Source organism: Lonchura striata, chromosome 2 (genome assembly GCF_050655825.1).
Source record: "Lonchura striata isolate lonStrDom1 chromosome 2, ASM5065582v1, whole genome shotgun sequence".
In the NCBI taxonomy this organism is placed as follows: Eukaryota; Metazoa; Chordata; class Aves; order Passeriformes; family Estrildidae; genus Lonchura; species Lonchura striata.
The window spans coordinates 20,811,177-20,827,843 of NC_140704.1; the positions used below are offsets into that span (position 1 = coordinate 20,811,177).

At 40.4% G+C, this 16,667-nt stretch overlaps 1 protein-coding gene and 1 long non-coding RNA gene across 6 annotated transcripts in view; one reads left to right on the forward strand and one right to left on the reverse strand.

The window, feature by feature from the left end:
- CUBN (cubilin) overlaps positions 1 to 16,667 on the forward strand; it is a 148,571-nt gene that overhangs the window by 44,832 nt on the left and 87,072 nt on the right. For both annotated transcript variants that reach the window (XM_085565970.1, XM_085565962.1), the window contains one exon: positions 12,125 to 12,284. In XM_085565970.1, coding sequence (XP_085422096.1) covers positions 12,125 to 12,284 — 160 coding nt within the window. The remainder of the gene's footprint in view (positions 1 to 12,124; positions 12,285 to 16,667) is intronic.
- The window catches only part of LOC146768139 (uncharacterized), a 29,949-nt gene that overhangs the window by 3,342 nt on the left and 9,940 nt on the right, over positions 1 to 16,667 (reverse strand). The window contains exons 2-3 of one of the 4 annotated variants that reach the window (XR_014951065.1): positions 8,122 to 14,135; positions 605 to 688 (exon numbers count right to left, since the gene is read on the reverse strand). This is a non-coding gene — a long non-coding RNA (uncharacterized LOC146768139). Of the gene's footprint in view, positions 1 to 604; positions 689 to 2,810; positions 14,136 to 16,667 lie in introns of all 4 variants that reach the window. The other 3 variants (XR_014951064.1, XR_014951060.1, XR_014951061.1) reach the window with 3 other exon arrangements.

Below are 16,667 nucleotides of genomic sequence, written 5' to 3' on the forward strand. Positions count from 1 at the left end.
AATGTCTACATTTTTAAAGGGAGTGTTCCTGTATCTCTTGTTTATTCTTTACATATTTCATCTGTATCTTTAAAGGGACTAAAAGAAAATGAATGTGCCCACAAAAAAAAAAAGTGATATTTTTAGGCAAATGAAACCATAGAGTTAATCTAAAGCCAAGTACCCTTAATTTTAATTTCCTCAAAAAAATATTTCAAGGATAAAAAGAAGTTTTCTCAAAATTTTCTAGGAAAACTGAAAAGTTACTTTCTCTCAATTTGGTACTTAGTACTGTAGAATATAGAGGGTAGTCATGATCACTCTATACTGTGGATTATAATCTCCTGGCTACAATTCTGCTATTTTGCTGGACTAATTCATCCTTCAGATCTCACCCTTGTACAGGATGCCAGCATACAGCCCCTGTGCTCTACTTAGGTTTTTGCACAAGAGGAACTGAAATTTAGAGAAATCTTAGAGAAGACAACTTGCAGCCAGGGATAGGACTATGGAATAGTACCTGTATTTCTAGGGATATTTACACCAGGTATTGCAGAAGGTTCAACAACAGACCAGTTGATGGCCTAACCTGTTCCTTGTAGATGTCCTACCTCACTCCCTTTACCTTGTTACTATGGCAGCTTTCACAGCTCAAAATTGGTAGTAAGTTGGCAAAAGTGATGTTCTTCCAGCTTTTTTGTCTTTGTGACTAGGAATGAAAAGAATAGACATGTGAAGAAAATAAACAAGGAAGCACTGTATTGAGAACTAACTATTAAGCCCTGGTTTGTTTTTGTGAGGAGGCTGAAAAAGAAACATTGGAGCCAAGGGGAAAAGCCAGTGTTAGTCTCAAGATGCCTAAAGCCTTGACCCATGGAAAGCAGGAACCCTGCACACAGTAGCCAGCCTGTGAGGAGCAAGAAACTTGCCAGATTCACTATTGTGGACATAAGTCAGGGGTGGAGGAATAGTGCCAGGAGCAAGGACCTGATCCAAGGCACTTAAAAGAACAGAAATAAAACATATTGGAGAGAGTAAGGAGACAGGAGCACTCTTTGCTTAACAATTTTTCAGTGCTTTCAATCAAAGAAAATACAGACTAAAAGAGGTATTAAAAAAAAAAAAAAAAACAAGGGGAAAATAAAGTCATGGAAGTGTGTTAAGGAGGCTTTTATTCACAATTCATGTTACTTACAAGTCTTTCTCCAAATGCCATTAAGAAATACCACTTGGAAAAGATGTTCTCATTTGGTTGTTGCATGCTGCACAAATATGTGCCATAGTGTAAAAAGAGAAGGAGGTTGAACCAGCCAGGGAATTGAATAGTGTTTGTTCCCACCCTGCATCTTGCGAAAGGGGAACGTATTGGCAAGGCTGGGAATGTGCTGTGGTGTAGGGGAAAGGGGGAATAATCTGAAACAAGCATACAGTTCACTTTTGAAGCAGCCTGCAGATATTGGGACTTTTCTGTTTGAAATCCATGTGGAGTCTGACACTGCTGCAAATAGGAAAAACAGGAAAATTAAAAGAAACCTCATAGCCATTCAGCTAAAATAAATTACTTTTCTGCCACATGTCAGTTTTGAGATCCCTTTTTTTCAGTGAGGTCTGAGAGGGGAAAGATCTGATGCTCTCTCTGAGTATAACAGAGACATAAACCTGTTCACTGTAGTCTAAGTAGGTGTAGCAGGGACCACACACCAGAGCCTCTCACCATTTTCTTGAAGGAAATGGGAACCTGCTGCTCAGACACTTTCCATGTATCTATGCTCATGAACCACAGTGGCCACTGATGCTGATCAAATGTTCTTTTCCCTGGGAGCTTTTAAGGGTCCCTTCCCCTGTCTTGTTTTGGGTTTGTGGCAGCAGCTCTCCCACCTCAGGCACTTGCAGCAGATAGCAACACTCTCTTTGTCTTCTTAGCTCTGTGGCAGCTCTGACAGTAGCAGCATGCTGCTCCATGGCAGCTAGCAAATGGCAGTCTAGGTGACAATGTTTCCTCCTACTTGCTGGGAGGCTGGGGACAGGAAGGACAAGAGTTAGCTGTTAGGTTGGATTAGCTGATGATCACAGCTGTAGTGGCAGAAGGAGTAAGGTAAAGTGGTATATGATGCAAGAGCAAGACTAAATGTTGCAGAGATGTTATGGCAGAGGCATGACCTGCCTTAGAAAACTTCTGTTAAGAAAGGGCAGTTGCAAAAAAACCCCATAAGTAGTAAAGCCATCTTTAAAAGTTAGCATGAGAAATAGATTTATGGACATGTGAACATATTTTTATAATCTCAAACTAAAGCTCTATTTTTTTTTTTTTAAATCTTGCTGAATTCTGAAGGAAAAATCAAAGTGCTTCATGGGGTGGGGACAGCTAGACTGAGCAAGCTGTTTTCCTGAGTACTGCTGAACCTTGCTTGCTAAACAAAATGCTTTTGGTCCCAGTCTTTATACTGGAAAAGGGCCTGTTCTTCAGCTTTGTGTTTAATTATGACTGACACTCTGACCCAAACCCACATAAAAAGAGCATTTTGCCTCATGACTAATTCAGTCAGATATACACAGTTAAATAGCTATTTTCTCCCTAGCTTAGTCCACATGTGAGTCAGAAGTTATATGTGTAATGTCAAAACCAAAAATTTCTACACATGGGTATTCCTAGTGATTTTCAGTTACCAAAGATACTATCATGCCATAGAGCAAATAACTGTTTCACATTAAGGGCAGGAAAAATATAGTCAGCTGTCCAGTGAGTACAAGTACAAATACAATGCATGGTTCTTCTAGACTGAAATTCAGTCACATCTGTACAATGAGAAGTCAACTGTGTATTGTGTTACCTATTTCCTTTTCTCCTTTGATCATGGGAGGCTTCTTGTCAGCTAGGCCACCATTCCACCAGCTGGCAGGTGTTACTCCTGGTGAGCAGCATTCTCTTTCTGCAGGGAGCATTGGGTGACTCCAGCTTAGTCTGGTCTGGGCAGGACCTGCATCTCCACCACTTTAGCATATGCAACTATTTATACCTGTGTCAAGTGGGAAGGAAAAAACTCTGTTCCTCTGACTTTGGGGCAATTCTCTGCCTCTGTATGTAGGTGCCAGAAACTGAGAAGGGGCAATGTGGGAGGGAAGCAAAACTGCAATTTTTTATTATGTCAGTCTCTAGGATGGATCTCATAGGAGCACTTACCAAACAAGTGAGCACTGTGCAGTGTTTCATGTCCTGTCAGAGGATGTTGGCTCATCAATAGTAATACTCATAGGATGTGTGACATTTTGGAAGGAGTTTTGCAGTGAAGTTGCAAGAATATGATATTAATTGCTTCTGATAAAGATATGTACAGAAGTGACAATAATAAGATACAAGACATACCAAATAGCAGAACATCTGCTGGTGATGCTACACTAACTATAATTAGATTGGATGGTCTTTACCTTATATTGCTTGCTGTGCCTTGGCTAAATAACCTGACATTAGTCTTTCTAGAGGAGTCATGGGGCTGTAAGTAGTGAGATATTGCAGGCAATGACATAGAAATGTCACTTTCCTCTACATTCATCACCTTATTAGCTGAACAAGCATATATTTAAGTCCCCATCCTTAATGATGAATTACCTTCTTATTTGGTATGGCAGAACACAATCTCTGGGAAGGCAAAGTAGGAAGAATATAATGTTTTTGCCTTGAAGATCAGAGTCCTACTGTAGAACTGACATATGCTCCTTCCTTATATAAGAAAAAATATTATTTGAAAACCACTGATCATTCTTTCAGTGACAATGTCCTTCTATGTTTGTCTGCTGAGAAAGTACTACCATCCTTTGACATCCTGTTTAGCATCTACTTTTATTAATTACAGGATTAGGTATGATATTCTCCAATTTAGTACTCCCACAAAAGCCATGCACTGCTCCCCTTCCCCCCTCCAATGGGAGGCACAAAAGGCAAAGATCAATAAAAGACATAAGAAAATTAACAGTATCAGCAACCATATTAATGACAGAGAGTATAAGAAATTTTTCATACAGGCAAAAATAGACCCCAAACTGTAACAGACAATACCAGACAGCTCTCCCTCTGCCAGGTTTTCTAGGCCAGAATGAGCCTCTTCTTCCTGGCCCTGTTCCCTGCCCCTGGCAACTAAGTGAGGTGGTACAGAACAACCCCTCTGTCCTGGCTATGCCCCCTCCCACCTACTGCAAATAAATTAACCCTGTCCTGGCCAGAACCAGGATAAGGGCAGACCTTGCCCCACCTTTTGCAAGATGTCTGATAAGCAGATAGTAAAATTGTGTCAGACAGCAAGACAAGTTTCAGAGCTCTCTGTCAAAGTTACACCCCTTTTTTCTGTGCATCTGCTGGGTTAATACAAAAGAATATCCTATGAGGGCAAACAACTGTCTAATAAAAATAAATGCCTTTCTTCTGCTGCAGGCCAGGGCAGAGTTCCACTTTGGACCAGAGCACCGCCTTGCTTGCTTACTGTCAGTGTGCTTAAGCAGCCCAAACTCTTTCAGCAACTGGGCTCAAAGTGGTTAAAATATATTGCACAATTATATGAGAAATATTATTGAATGAATACAGTAATTAATATGGCATCTGCTCCTGAGAATGGTTTAATTTCCTTTTGGTAGTAGCAGGATATGTTTCCCCCATGCCCCCCCTCCCTTTTTTAAACCACAGTAGCATTCCAGGGATGTACAATAATATCCTTTTTCTCCATCTGGGAATACTGCATTAGATAATTGTTGCTCACACTCATCTGGCCATCCTCTTTTTTTTTATTAGCTTAACATAAAAATATCTTACCCTGTTTCTAGTTTTACTCCCTCTTGCAATTAGTAAATATGCTTAAACTATATTACCATTATTACATTTTATTTATGAGTGTGTCTTTCTAAAGTGCTTCAGGAATTCTTCAAGCACAGGGAATGGCTTTTCTTATGGCCATGCATTGATTTACAAAATGTCACTGGTAGTACATCTCCCTGGAGAAGCAGATGATGTATGAAATATACCCACCCAGGTCCTGTACCCAGACATCAAATCACAGCCTGCTGGCCACACTGCCATGGTATCCATTAACATATTATCATGAGAGCTGGCAGCACAATAGCACATCCCTGACTTCCTTCGGGGGGTTATGGGCCTCCACAAGAAGTCCTTCAGAGTAAGACTGTAAGGATAAAAGTGACAATTCTCCACATGTGCCAATACATATATTTGTAATATACCAATGGTGCCAGGCTTCACCATTGGTATATAACAAAATCTTAGCCCATACACTGATTTTCAATGAGAGATCTGGATGTTTAAAAGGAGAGTGTCAGGCCAAAAAGCTGTCCACCCTAAACAAGACCAGCTCAGATTTTTTGTTTTTCTAATTGCCTGCATTGCCAGAATCAAAGTACACTTTGGCTTTGCTGTTTGAAAGGTTACGTAGAAGCAAAATTACAAGCGCACACAAAACCCCTGACTCCTCACAACAGTTAAATCTGTAGTGATGACAGGGTTGCCTGGTGCCTGCAGAAACCTCAGATGACAAGAAGCATGAGTAAAGCCAGCACAGACTCTTTTGGATGCACAGAATGAATCAGACCTTCATGGACTTGGCATTTTCCACACCCTGACAGCTAATAGCAATGTGACTTAGCCTGTTCCTTCAGAAAAAACACATGGTACAATGAAATGCCTGTGAAATACCACCACATGATGATAGTGTGCACAGCCCTTGTTGCATAAAGAGTATTTGGGGCTCATCTAGTTGTAGCTGGATTCTTGTTTCCTTTGTCCTTTTTCTTTATTCTAGATTTTGCTGGAAAGTCTGGCCATTATACGTGAGATCTGTCTGCTTATAACACCCGGCACAGGCATGGCAACAAAAAAGTTACATTGTGGCTGGAGAAACTCCATTTAAATCAGCCAAAGCTTCCCCTCATCAAAGGGCAGACCCCAGACAGCTCAGAAAAAAACACCTTGGACTTTGGGGAAGATCATGTGCACCCACTGCACTGTTCCCACAAGCCAGCCTGAAAGCCTAAGAGGCTTTTCCCCCCTTTTTTTCTATCTCCATTTGCTGAGACCAAGCTGCCACTCTCCCTAGTGTCCATAGATATGCATGATGCAAATTTTCTCAAAAAGGGGGGATTCCCAGAGCCCCTCCTACCCTCTCTGGCCGTTTGTGGTGTCAGTGTGATATTCCCTCCCCTTACAGTTCATCTGGGCTGGCGAAGCACAGCCCTGGGCACAAGTCAGCAGTGCTGCAAACTGCGCTGGATTTTTCAGAGCAGGCACACTTCTCCACCCCTTTAGGCACAGCTCCTCCCTTCATAGGCAACTTTTCACACAGATTTTCACTGAAGAGTAACTTTGGAAATATTATTGTCCAAGCTCAAAAGCAGTCCTGTTCCCCCCACCATGAGTGGATTCTCGCTGCTGAGGAACCGCCTTAGTTTCTGCTTTGAGGACAGCAGTCACTCTACCAAAATAGCAACAGCCTCATCACCAGGAATGTGATCCCACTGCCTCAAAGGCGTGGATCCCCAGGCAGTCCCTTGGTCAGCAAAAGCTGCAGAGACACTTTAGGGACCCATCTGGATTCTGTCCACCACAGCATGGGGATTAGGAGGAGGTGCCTCTCTGGTAGAGCTTTGGAGATTTAGAATGACATGCTGCAAAAATAAGGTTTTGAGTGCAGATTTTCAGATGTGCTGACTAGGTGGATGTCTCCTAGGCATTCCTTTCTTCAGCAGCAGTTATTTCCTGCTCCTGTATCTAAAACAATTTTAAAATTTAATCCAAATATACACCCTGCATTTCTTATATTCTTATAATTCACTCATTGCTAACAAAATACTGCTTTCATATAATTTCAAAAAATAAACCTTCCCTAGAAAGACAGGAATGAGCAGATATGACTGTGGTTAAAAAAATCTCACTTTTATTTGAGCCTGATTGTGTGGAAGTGTCAAGGTTCCATGCATTCAGTCACTCAAAGTCTTAATCTGCCTTTGTTTCTGTGAAACACTGTCATCGTGGTGCTCAGCTAACGCACTGAGCCACATCCTGGAGCTTTAATTTATTTGGATTTTCCTCTGGCTGACAGACCTGCAGGTTCTTAAGTTTGCACTCTACCCTTCTGGAAAGAAATGTGTTGCTTGGAAATTAATTATTTTTGTTTGTGTTAATTCTTGTTTTAACCATTGATGGTGATCTCTCTTTAGACTACATTCTATTACTTGGATGAGGATTATATTGCCTGGTTTTTGCTTATTTTTGTTTTCTGATAATATATTTGTGGCAATGCCATCAAAATTTCCTTTCCAGAATTTCTTTTCCTTTCATTTCCTTTCAGGAAGAGCTATTCAGAAACCTGTAATCACTGCCTCTGGTGTTCAGATCCAAACAATCCCATATCAGCTTTCCCACTTCTAGGAGGAAAAGGATGCTTGCGTGTGTCAGACTGCCCTAGAGGCTCTGAGCATGGGTGGGACACTCATGGCTCTTTTGGTCTGATCCAAGGCAATGCCTCCTTTCCTGAGTTCTGCATATGCAGCCCAGAGCTGTTGCTGCTAGTCCCTGTATTAAGGTTTTCTGACAGCAAATAGTTTGTTTCAAGACTCAGTTGGAGACAATTATTAATATAATTGTTCATTATTATGATGATTTCATGACATCTGATGACAGTATTGTTTGCAGTACAATGAAAGAGAGCTGTCATATTCATAGAGTATGAATACTGATCTAATCTAATATTTAGATTTAAATCTAAGATTTAGATTTAGATTTTCCCCTCATAAAATTGAAAGTTTGGTTTTGAAGACTATCACCTCTTGATCAAGACTGTGTTACTATTAACTAGTGTATATAAGCAGCTTTTTTCCAGAGATTATTAGGCATGGGCTTTTCCTCTGCAATGTTTTTCCTGTTTAAAAAATAAAATAACTATGCCTTTTCATATAAATAACATTCTCCAGGAGAAAACTGATATTTTGCCCTAACAATCCCTCCCCACCCACCTCCCTGCTCCCCACCCTGTAGTTTTCTGCCAGGAAAACCGAACAGATGGAGTCTTACTACCAGTGTGAAAGGCTCACTTTTGCAAGACAGAGTAAGCTTGACAAGGCAGTCGGCTAGAAAATTGTCCCTACCTCGAGTATGTCCAACTGGAACACATTTCAAGTTGATTTTTCCCATTTTTTATAGATCTTTATTTCTTCCAAGTAGAGGAAACCTCGTTTGCCAGTCAGCTCAGTCCTTGAGCCCCTGCTCCAGTTCTGGTAATGAGCTTTTCTGTGACACAGGTCATGCCCTTTTGCTTTGCTCCTCCAAAGAGAAGTGAACAGCTGTGGCCTCCAGGGCATCATTATTGATGTTAGTGACATATTTCCAGGCTGAAGAGTCAGAAGAGCCAAAATGCGATACTGGTGACCATGGTGTCCCCCAGGAAAGGTACCCAAGCCAAACCCTTCCTGAAGCTTTTCCTAGTCCTACTTTCCCAACCCCATTCTAATGTACAGCAGATTATTTTCAGCTCCACTTCACTGTGGAGCAGTCACACAGCTTGATTCATCCCTTAGAGAGCTGGTACCTCCCCTTTTTACCTTCATGTCAACCTATACACTTGCTCCTAGGGAGCCTGGTAAAGGATTTCTTCTAACAATTATTGAGCCATGCTTAATAATTAATTTGAACATAGCCCATCCCCACCTGGACCCAGTGCCAGGGTGCAGGCCAGTGAAATGCAGTGTTCTGCTTGCTGCTGGGCAATTGCTTTGCTAAAAAGTAGAAGGTAAGGATCTGAACATGTGTTGCTGGTGTTTGCCTGTTTTGCTGGTTGAATTGTCTGCCAAAATCATTATGAAGCGCTTGGATTTTCTGGTGGAGGCTAAAAGGTCTGAACAAATAAATATATTACAAAACAAATATATACACAGAAGAGAACAAGCACTTTCTTCCCAATGGGGAGCTGGAAGGGAGTCAAATCACCAGTTCCTGAAGTAAGTATAGTGCAGGAGTGACTGCCCCAAAGTCCAATTTGCCTTGCACTACCATGAGGAGTATCTTGCCTCATGTAGACTGCAGAAGAACCTTCCCTCAATTTGCAGGAGTTTAAGATAACACAGCTGACAAAGCAGGACCTGACAAGAAACATTATCTCAGAGATCATGAGAGAAATTATGGCTTATGAGAGCTGTGTTCAGCTTCAGTTTCCCTTGCCTGTGTTTGTGTGAGAGCAAAAGGTGGTTTGAGAAGTTCAAAATGCCCTGTGAAAACACACAGCTGTTCCCTTCATTTAGAAATGAAAGACAGCTCAAAAAACCCAGCTGTAATTCTAGCAGTTGTGGTTCTGCCTCTCTCAATGAGTTGCAGCTGGCCAGGCACTCAAATTCCCTGTGAAATGCTGCTCTGAACTCAAACCCACGGGCAGCACGGCACGAAGGATTGCTATAGTAACCATGCTTTGTGGCTAGAAAAACTGATGGATTGTTTTCAGAGGAATGACATAGAAATATGGCATTCTCTGTCTTAGATAAAAATAATACTCTCTTGATGAATCAAATTGCAGAAGATGCATGAAGCTTTTTTTTGTTGTTGTTTGTATTTGGAAGTTTCTAGGTATGATTTAGCCCATAGTTCTTTAGAATGGGTTTTCATTTGTAATCACTAGAGCTAACAATACACTGTAAATATGTATCTTGACATAGTTTTAGCTACTCTTCAGAATATCTCCACATTGATACATTCTTCACCATTCATATTTTTCTGGTGTAAGATTTCCATGGCTTGAAGCCACAGAAATATTAGTAGTATATACCACAAATTAATCAAAGGAATTACTATTTAAAAATCTAATTGGATCTGACTTGATTTTGTTTTTCTGAACATACGCCTTGAAAGAATGCATAAAACTCTCACCCTGGCTTGGATGAAGGTCATAACTGTAATGCTGGGTATGGGACAGCTCATCTGTCTATCAGGTGGTCCTTTAAATTTTACATGTGGAAATAATACAGATTGATATTCAACATATTGCCATCTAATCTTTGGGAAAAATTTATATTTATTTTCAAACACATCTGATCACTACCAGCAATGAAATTTGAAACTTTCAATCTTTTCTGATTTCACCAAGAGAAACCATACCAAATAGAGTGATAGTTCTCAATTTGCAATACACTTAGCTTGCTTCAAGCTTTTCATTGTACTAGACTGATGGTCACCAGTCATTAAATAGGCCATGGAATATTACAATAGAATTATTCCTGCAATTTGACCCTAACTTCTGGCAGAACTAACTCCATTTTTTTTTTTTAATTAAAAAGAAACCATTTCATCTGGATTGTCTGCTAGAGGATTCAAGTTGATTTCTTGGCCCCAACTCTATTTTAAATGAGTAACATTTAAGATTCCTGAAGATTCTGCAAGACCAGCATCTTCAACAGAAAGGCTGGGGGTTAATGACTTACTCTCATATGTGAGTCTGCCAGAAAATATGTATGAAAATTAGTAGTTAGCATGGTCAATCAATATTTGCTGAAATGTATTTCTATAGTTTGAGTTATACAGTACTGAACATAGCAGAATTCTTAGTGGAATCAAAGATATTTGGAAAAGAGATTTTAATGGAGATCAAAGATAAATAAACCGCTGTTCTTCTAGAGCTCATAGATTTTATTCTTTGCATGAAGATAATTTTACGGTAATGGCTTCAGAAGAGAGAAAAGTTTTTTGTTGAAATTCTGAAAGGAAGCATGCCAAAAATGGACAATGAGAATGTTCAGGCATGGTTTCTGTGCCAGTGGTTTGCTGAGTTGTGTTAGGAAGATATGCTTTGTGAGACAGAAGATCAGATGAACTGTCACAAAGTGATAATAAAAGACAAGGGTTGCTGTTTTCCTAAACTTTAAGAATCATAGTAACCAAGGTAGAAAAAATAAAGCAAGTCCTAACTTGAAAATAATCAGCACTCTGATATTGTAAATCAAAGGCTATCTAGCTAAAATATTTCATTTTTACTAGCTTTGCAAAAATTACATTTCTCATGCCTGAAAAATGACACTGAGGCATGGGGTATTTGGTGAGAACACAGAGGTATGTTCAGTGTGGTTTGCTGGATTTAAAAAAAACTTGTTAAACTAGAATTTGAAAGACCATTTAAACCTGTTTGGAGACAACAAATGTAAAGAAGTTAAAAAAGTTCTAAGCATCTACTATCACCCCATCAAAATTTATATTAAGTGTTTTCATCTAATTGTGAGTATATGATTGCCTTCAGACATCATTTAAATATTTAAATACAGAAATATTTCCCTAGCATTTTGTAGTTTTGATTGTTTGGTTGATTTTGGATTTTTTGTAAGAGTGACAATGTTTAAGAGTGAGATGGAGGATTCCTCATCTGTATTGGGAGAACAGAAAGATTTTTCAGGCTGGCTACACCTGACACGCTGATTGTCAAAATACCAGCACATAGGGTTTGACAAAGAAATTTCAGAAGCATGGTTCAGTACAGCTTTCCTCCAAATCAAGACTTTAGCATGAGATTATGAAACCATAAATAAACACATATGAAATCTCCTTGTGTTTTTGAAGATTTACTTGTGGTTTTCAGTTTGCCCTCACTACTCTGGGAGGCCATCATGATACTGACTGCTTGATTTTCTCCATCAGAAGCCCAGCAGTCCTCATATCACATGGGTTCAGTCTTGAACAGGTGAAAATGTAAACAGAGTTGTCACCAAGGGGTTTGGAGGCCCTCAGTGTGTTAGGTGCACGGAGCAAATCAGACCCACAACATCCTCTTTTTCTTTCTATTTCAGTTCATTGCCACTTGCCCTTTATTTTCTTCCCCAGCAACCTCCAATACACACCAAAACAGAAACAGCAAACCCTTCCTACTGCACACAGTGTGAGGCCAGGTTTAAAGACATATTGGTGTTGTATTTACTCATCATTTTACCCAAATCTTTCCACACTCCCTAGGCTCATATTGCTGTGCAAGGGTGGCCGGTGGGAGAAGTGTCACTGATTTGTTTTTTTCTTTTTTTTTTTTTTTTTTTTTAATCCTGTACAAAACATTGGGAAGCTGCTTAACTGAGGAGATTCTTTTTACTCACTGGCTTTTTTTTTTTTTTTTTAATTTCATTTCAGATCTACGATGGGCCTGATGCACAATCCAACCTGATAGGCACTTTCTGTGGACAGTCTCTCCCACTGGCAGGAAGCACTACAGGGACTAGCCTTCATGTGGAGTTTTACTCTGATGGACTGAATGCTAGAAGTGGGTTCCAGATGCTATGGCATGTTGATGGTAAGTTAGCCAGGTTTCCTCTGGGAAGGTAGGGGTCCTTCCCTGTATGTGTGCTCCACCTTATGCCACTCTATGCCATCTAAATAGAAATAACCCATTGCAGCTCTAAATTCATTGCATTTCCTCATATTTCTACACATACTTTCCCAGTGGATGTTTCTGCACATGTACACTGTCAAAGATCAGTTGATTAGAGACTGAGAGCTATTAGAGAAATATGCTTTCATTTCCAGGAGTAGGCACAGGGATGAGGGGTGTGTCCAGAATTTCTGTAATGAACAGGAGATAGATGCTGTCACGAGTAACTGTGGGCAACTTGAGATTTTTAATGGGAACATTCAGCCCTCAGTTTTCCTCATTTCTATAGACTTTTGTTTTTGGTTCAGGCTTCTCTCTAGTTTAATTTAGTGGTACTTGTTTTCTGTGGTAGTACTCACTTCCAGCTACCTCTGCCCCATTTCTCTACATGAAATAACATTGGCCAGGATGTGCTTTGGGTGTCTGTTCTCTTGTTCTTGCATGTCATGAAAACTCTCACAGGCCTGCCTTATTAAACAGGCAAGCATGCAAGCCAAGCATAAACAAATCTGTTAATGATTGTAAAACAGCAAACTACGTTTGCAGTTTCTTCATAAGTGAGGCTACAAATGTAGTATTTTTCACTCTGCTTATTTTACAGCAATTGTGTGCTGTAGCAAGTACACAGCTTGTTACATCGCGTGCCATTGTACATCCCGCCAAAGGGGTTCCAACCTTGATAATAATGAAATCGCCTTAGCTGCCCTGTGTGGCTCATCAGTCCGCAGCATTGAGGTTTGACTGCGTTTGGAGCAGCGGAAGGGCTGCCGAGGTGCAGGGCTGCTGAGCACGGTTCGGACGGGAGCTGCGGGCTCCTAGCACGGACTGCTGGGCTGCCGGCTCCCCGAGCCCCGCCGGCTCCGCGGCGTGCCGAGCGCTCCGCGGGGAGCGAGGCAGCGCTCCCGGCCCGGGAGGGACAGCCCGGAGCGGGATGCGACCCGGGGCCAGCAGGGGAAGGGCCCCAGCACAAAGGCACCTCCTTGTGCTTTGGGGTGATGTCATTCCGGAGCCGCACAAAAGAAGAAAAAGCGGAGGCTTTTATGCACGGCCAGATGACATCAGTTCCATGCAGTAGCCATGGTGCTGGGTTAACTTGCTTTTCTAAAGCTCTCAAAGCTTTCCAGAATGTGCCTGCATGGTAAACACTTGTGCTTTCCCTCCTTTCCCACCCCTCTGCAGCCCTTTGGTGCACTGGCATTCATTTCTGTGTCAGCCAGCGCTGCCCCTCTGTTAATTCCCGTACACTGAGCCCCAGCCTAGTGCTGCACGGGGCCCAGGCTGCTAATGCGGGGCTGTGTCTAAGGCAGACCAGGATCTGAGGGGTCAGATAGACCTGGCTCTTAGGGAATGTCACTGCCGGCCCAGAACGTCACAGCTCTGACTTCTGATAGCTTGAAATGCGAGTGCAAGTTCCTCCAGAGCTGACCACAGTTGTCATCTTTTTGTTCATTTCAAAAATTTCCTTTTCTTTTCTCTGTTGGTGTCGTGCACAAATACAGCTATTCCTTTTACTTTTGGTGGCTACATTGCCTAGTTGCCCTAAAGTAGATAAGTTAGGTATGTCCCTGTGGTTGGGGTGGTATATTTACCTCTCCCTTCTGAAAATCTTTCAAGGTCATAAAAAAGTTTCACTGGAAAAAGTCTCCTTGTCTGGAGGAACTGATCAGAAGATGCAGTCTTTGAGTTGAGTATTTCAGATGAAGCATTTGTGTCCCTTCTTCGCTGAGGGCAAATTCCTAGGGCAATCTCCATCCAGATCTGGTAACATCTCACCTGACAAGAAAATAACAGAGCTACATATATTGCTGAGAGAAGAGCTTTTATTTCTGCTCAAGTGACAAATGTGTTCTCTAGAGTTCAAGCTGCTGTGTACTATTTCTCAGGCTGCCCATGTGCTCCTTAACTGGCATTTGTGAAGCTCCTATGAGATATATATCAAGGACATTCATATATTTTGATGGTAAACAGAGCAGCACTTATGTTTTCCATGTGCCTGATACTTTTTGCTTCAGACATTCTTCCCAGCAGCTTTTTCACAGTTGTGAGGCAGTCAAAAAAAGACAAATGCTTGCCTCATTGATAGATGATTTGAATAGCCCTCCTGCTATAGATGAAGCAAAACTATTTTAATTTAAAACATTTGCATCTGATCTTTCCAGCTGCTGAGGACACCTTTAAAAAGTTGTTTCTTTGAAAACCTAAGGGCTTTCACAAAGATGGAATTAATAACTGATCTTTGGAGAATGCTGTTATGTATGTTTAAGTGTCCTATGTAATTTTAACTTGGAAAAAAAAAAGAAATAGAAATAGAAATAATAGAAATAGAAAACAAATAGAAATAGAAGTTGAATAGAAAGTTCTAGTGCAGGGAAGTAAATTTAGAAATTATTTTGGTTCTGAAATATCATTGTTCTTCTAAGGGAGTTTCATTGATGAGGATGGAATTAGAATTGATTTGGCTAAATCAGTAATGTTTTCTTCTGCAGTCAAGGCCTCACAAGGATTATTTGCCAGTGGAAAGCTTGAATCTGCAAGGTGCTTATTCTACTTTCACTTTGTTTTAGGAAGTTTAATATAGGCAAATATATATGGGACATATATTGGCCCTTTGAGAAAGAACAAACTCGTGGTAACAGTCTGGATATTGCAAAGATGGAATGCCAATCAAACTGCTTTCCCTAAAAAATAATTCAGGAGGCCAAGAGGGCAAAGGTCTCTCAGTGCAAAATTACATCAGTGACAACTGTCATATCTGAGGAGACACATATTTCCTACACCAGTCACTTACCTTATAAAGCAACATACATGTAGGGCCTCACTGCTCTATATATACATCTGCATTTCATTGGAAGCTCACTCATTTGGCTGCTTCATTGTCAATAGAGCTTTTAAATTTAATTGTCTCTTCTCAGCATTTCTCAGTCCAAATTTGCACCAATGACTCTGCTTTCTGTTTCACATGGTCAGTATATGTGTCAGGTCAAATGTTAAATTGTTTGTTAGTTCTTCAGAGAAGTGCTACAGAACTGGAGGTTAGATGAAGATGCAGAAGCCATTCACTGGAAACATTTTTCAGGCATCCATTAGGATTCCTGAACAAAATATCACCCTGCAGGTCAGCATGGGATCTGAGGTCCAGATCTTCTAAGCCTGAATCATAGGTCTGTTGTTTATTTCTTGTGTAAGCTTTGACAAACTGACATTTTTTCAGTTTCCAAAAATGACTATTCCTTTTCAGTGTCTTTCTGTCACATTAAGTCTAAGGATGAACAAGGTCTGATATTAATGAATCAGAAAGCAGAAAAAACCTGAAACAGTATTTCACTTGAATTTTTATTCTCTTGCATAAACCCTTATCACAGAAATTATTCTACTTCATCCATTGGATAATATTCTATAACCAAACCTACTCAAGAGAGCACAAGTTTTCAGAATCAAATCCAAATTATATTTCACGCAAGTATTATTGTACTGTGTGCAAATTTACTAGTACATGCTCCATGCAGCTACAGTCAGCTTACGTTTACTGAAATGTTTCACTATGAGTACCACAACTGGAAAACTCTGCTTCCTTTCATTTCCCTAAATTTGATTTTGCAGGAACAGTGCCAGTTCTCTTTAACCTTTATGGATGGGATTTTTCTAACATGTGACTAACAGCATACCCATGAATAAATCTGAAAACACAGCACATAATAGAGTTTTCCACAGATTACAACATTTCTGTTCAGCTATAATTATTTATGAGAATAGGGATTCTTCTTTGGTTAATGAATACCATCTGCTAACCAGACAGGCAGTAATATGGAAAGATCTGTAAATCATCCCTTGCACAATCTTCAATGAATACGTAAATTTTAGTCAGAGGGAAGCAAAACCACCAAATATATGTTTCCTAAGTTTTCTGTTTGTTGTCTGATTTCCTAGCAACTAACACCAGAGTAGGTAGTAGTTTTCAGCATTTTCAGGGGAATTCCAGGACCTTTACACTACTAAAAGAGTATCTCTTATTTCTTTCTTTCTTTTTTTTTTTTTTTTTTTTCTCTGTTTAACTGCAGGGCTGAAATGTCCTAAATTACTGCAAGGAGGTTGGCACAAATCAGTTATTTGCTGTATACAGTTCAGCTGCAAGCAACTTTTCCACAGTGCAGCTGTCTGCATTTCACAGCACACAGAAAGACCATGTATCTGTGCTGAGAAAACTTTTAATGTTTCACTAGGAGCAGAATGTCTTGGTATTATTCACTATTATTTCAGTGAAAAATGAAGTAATGCCGCTATTTATAGGTTCTGCTTCTGCATTTT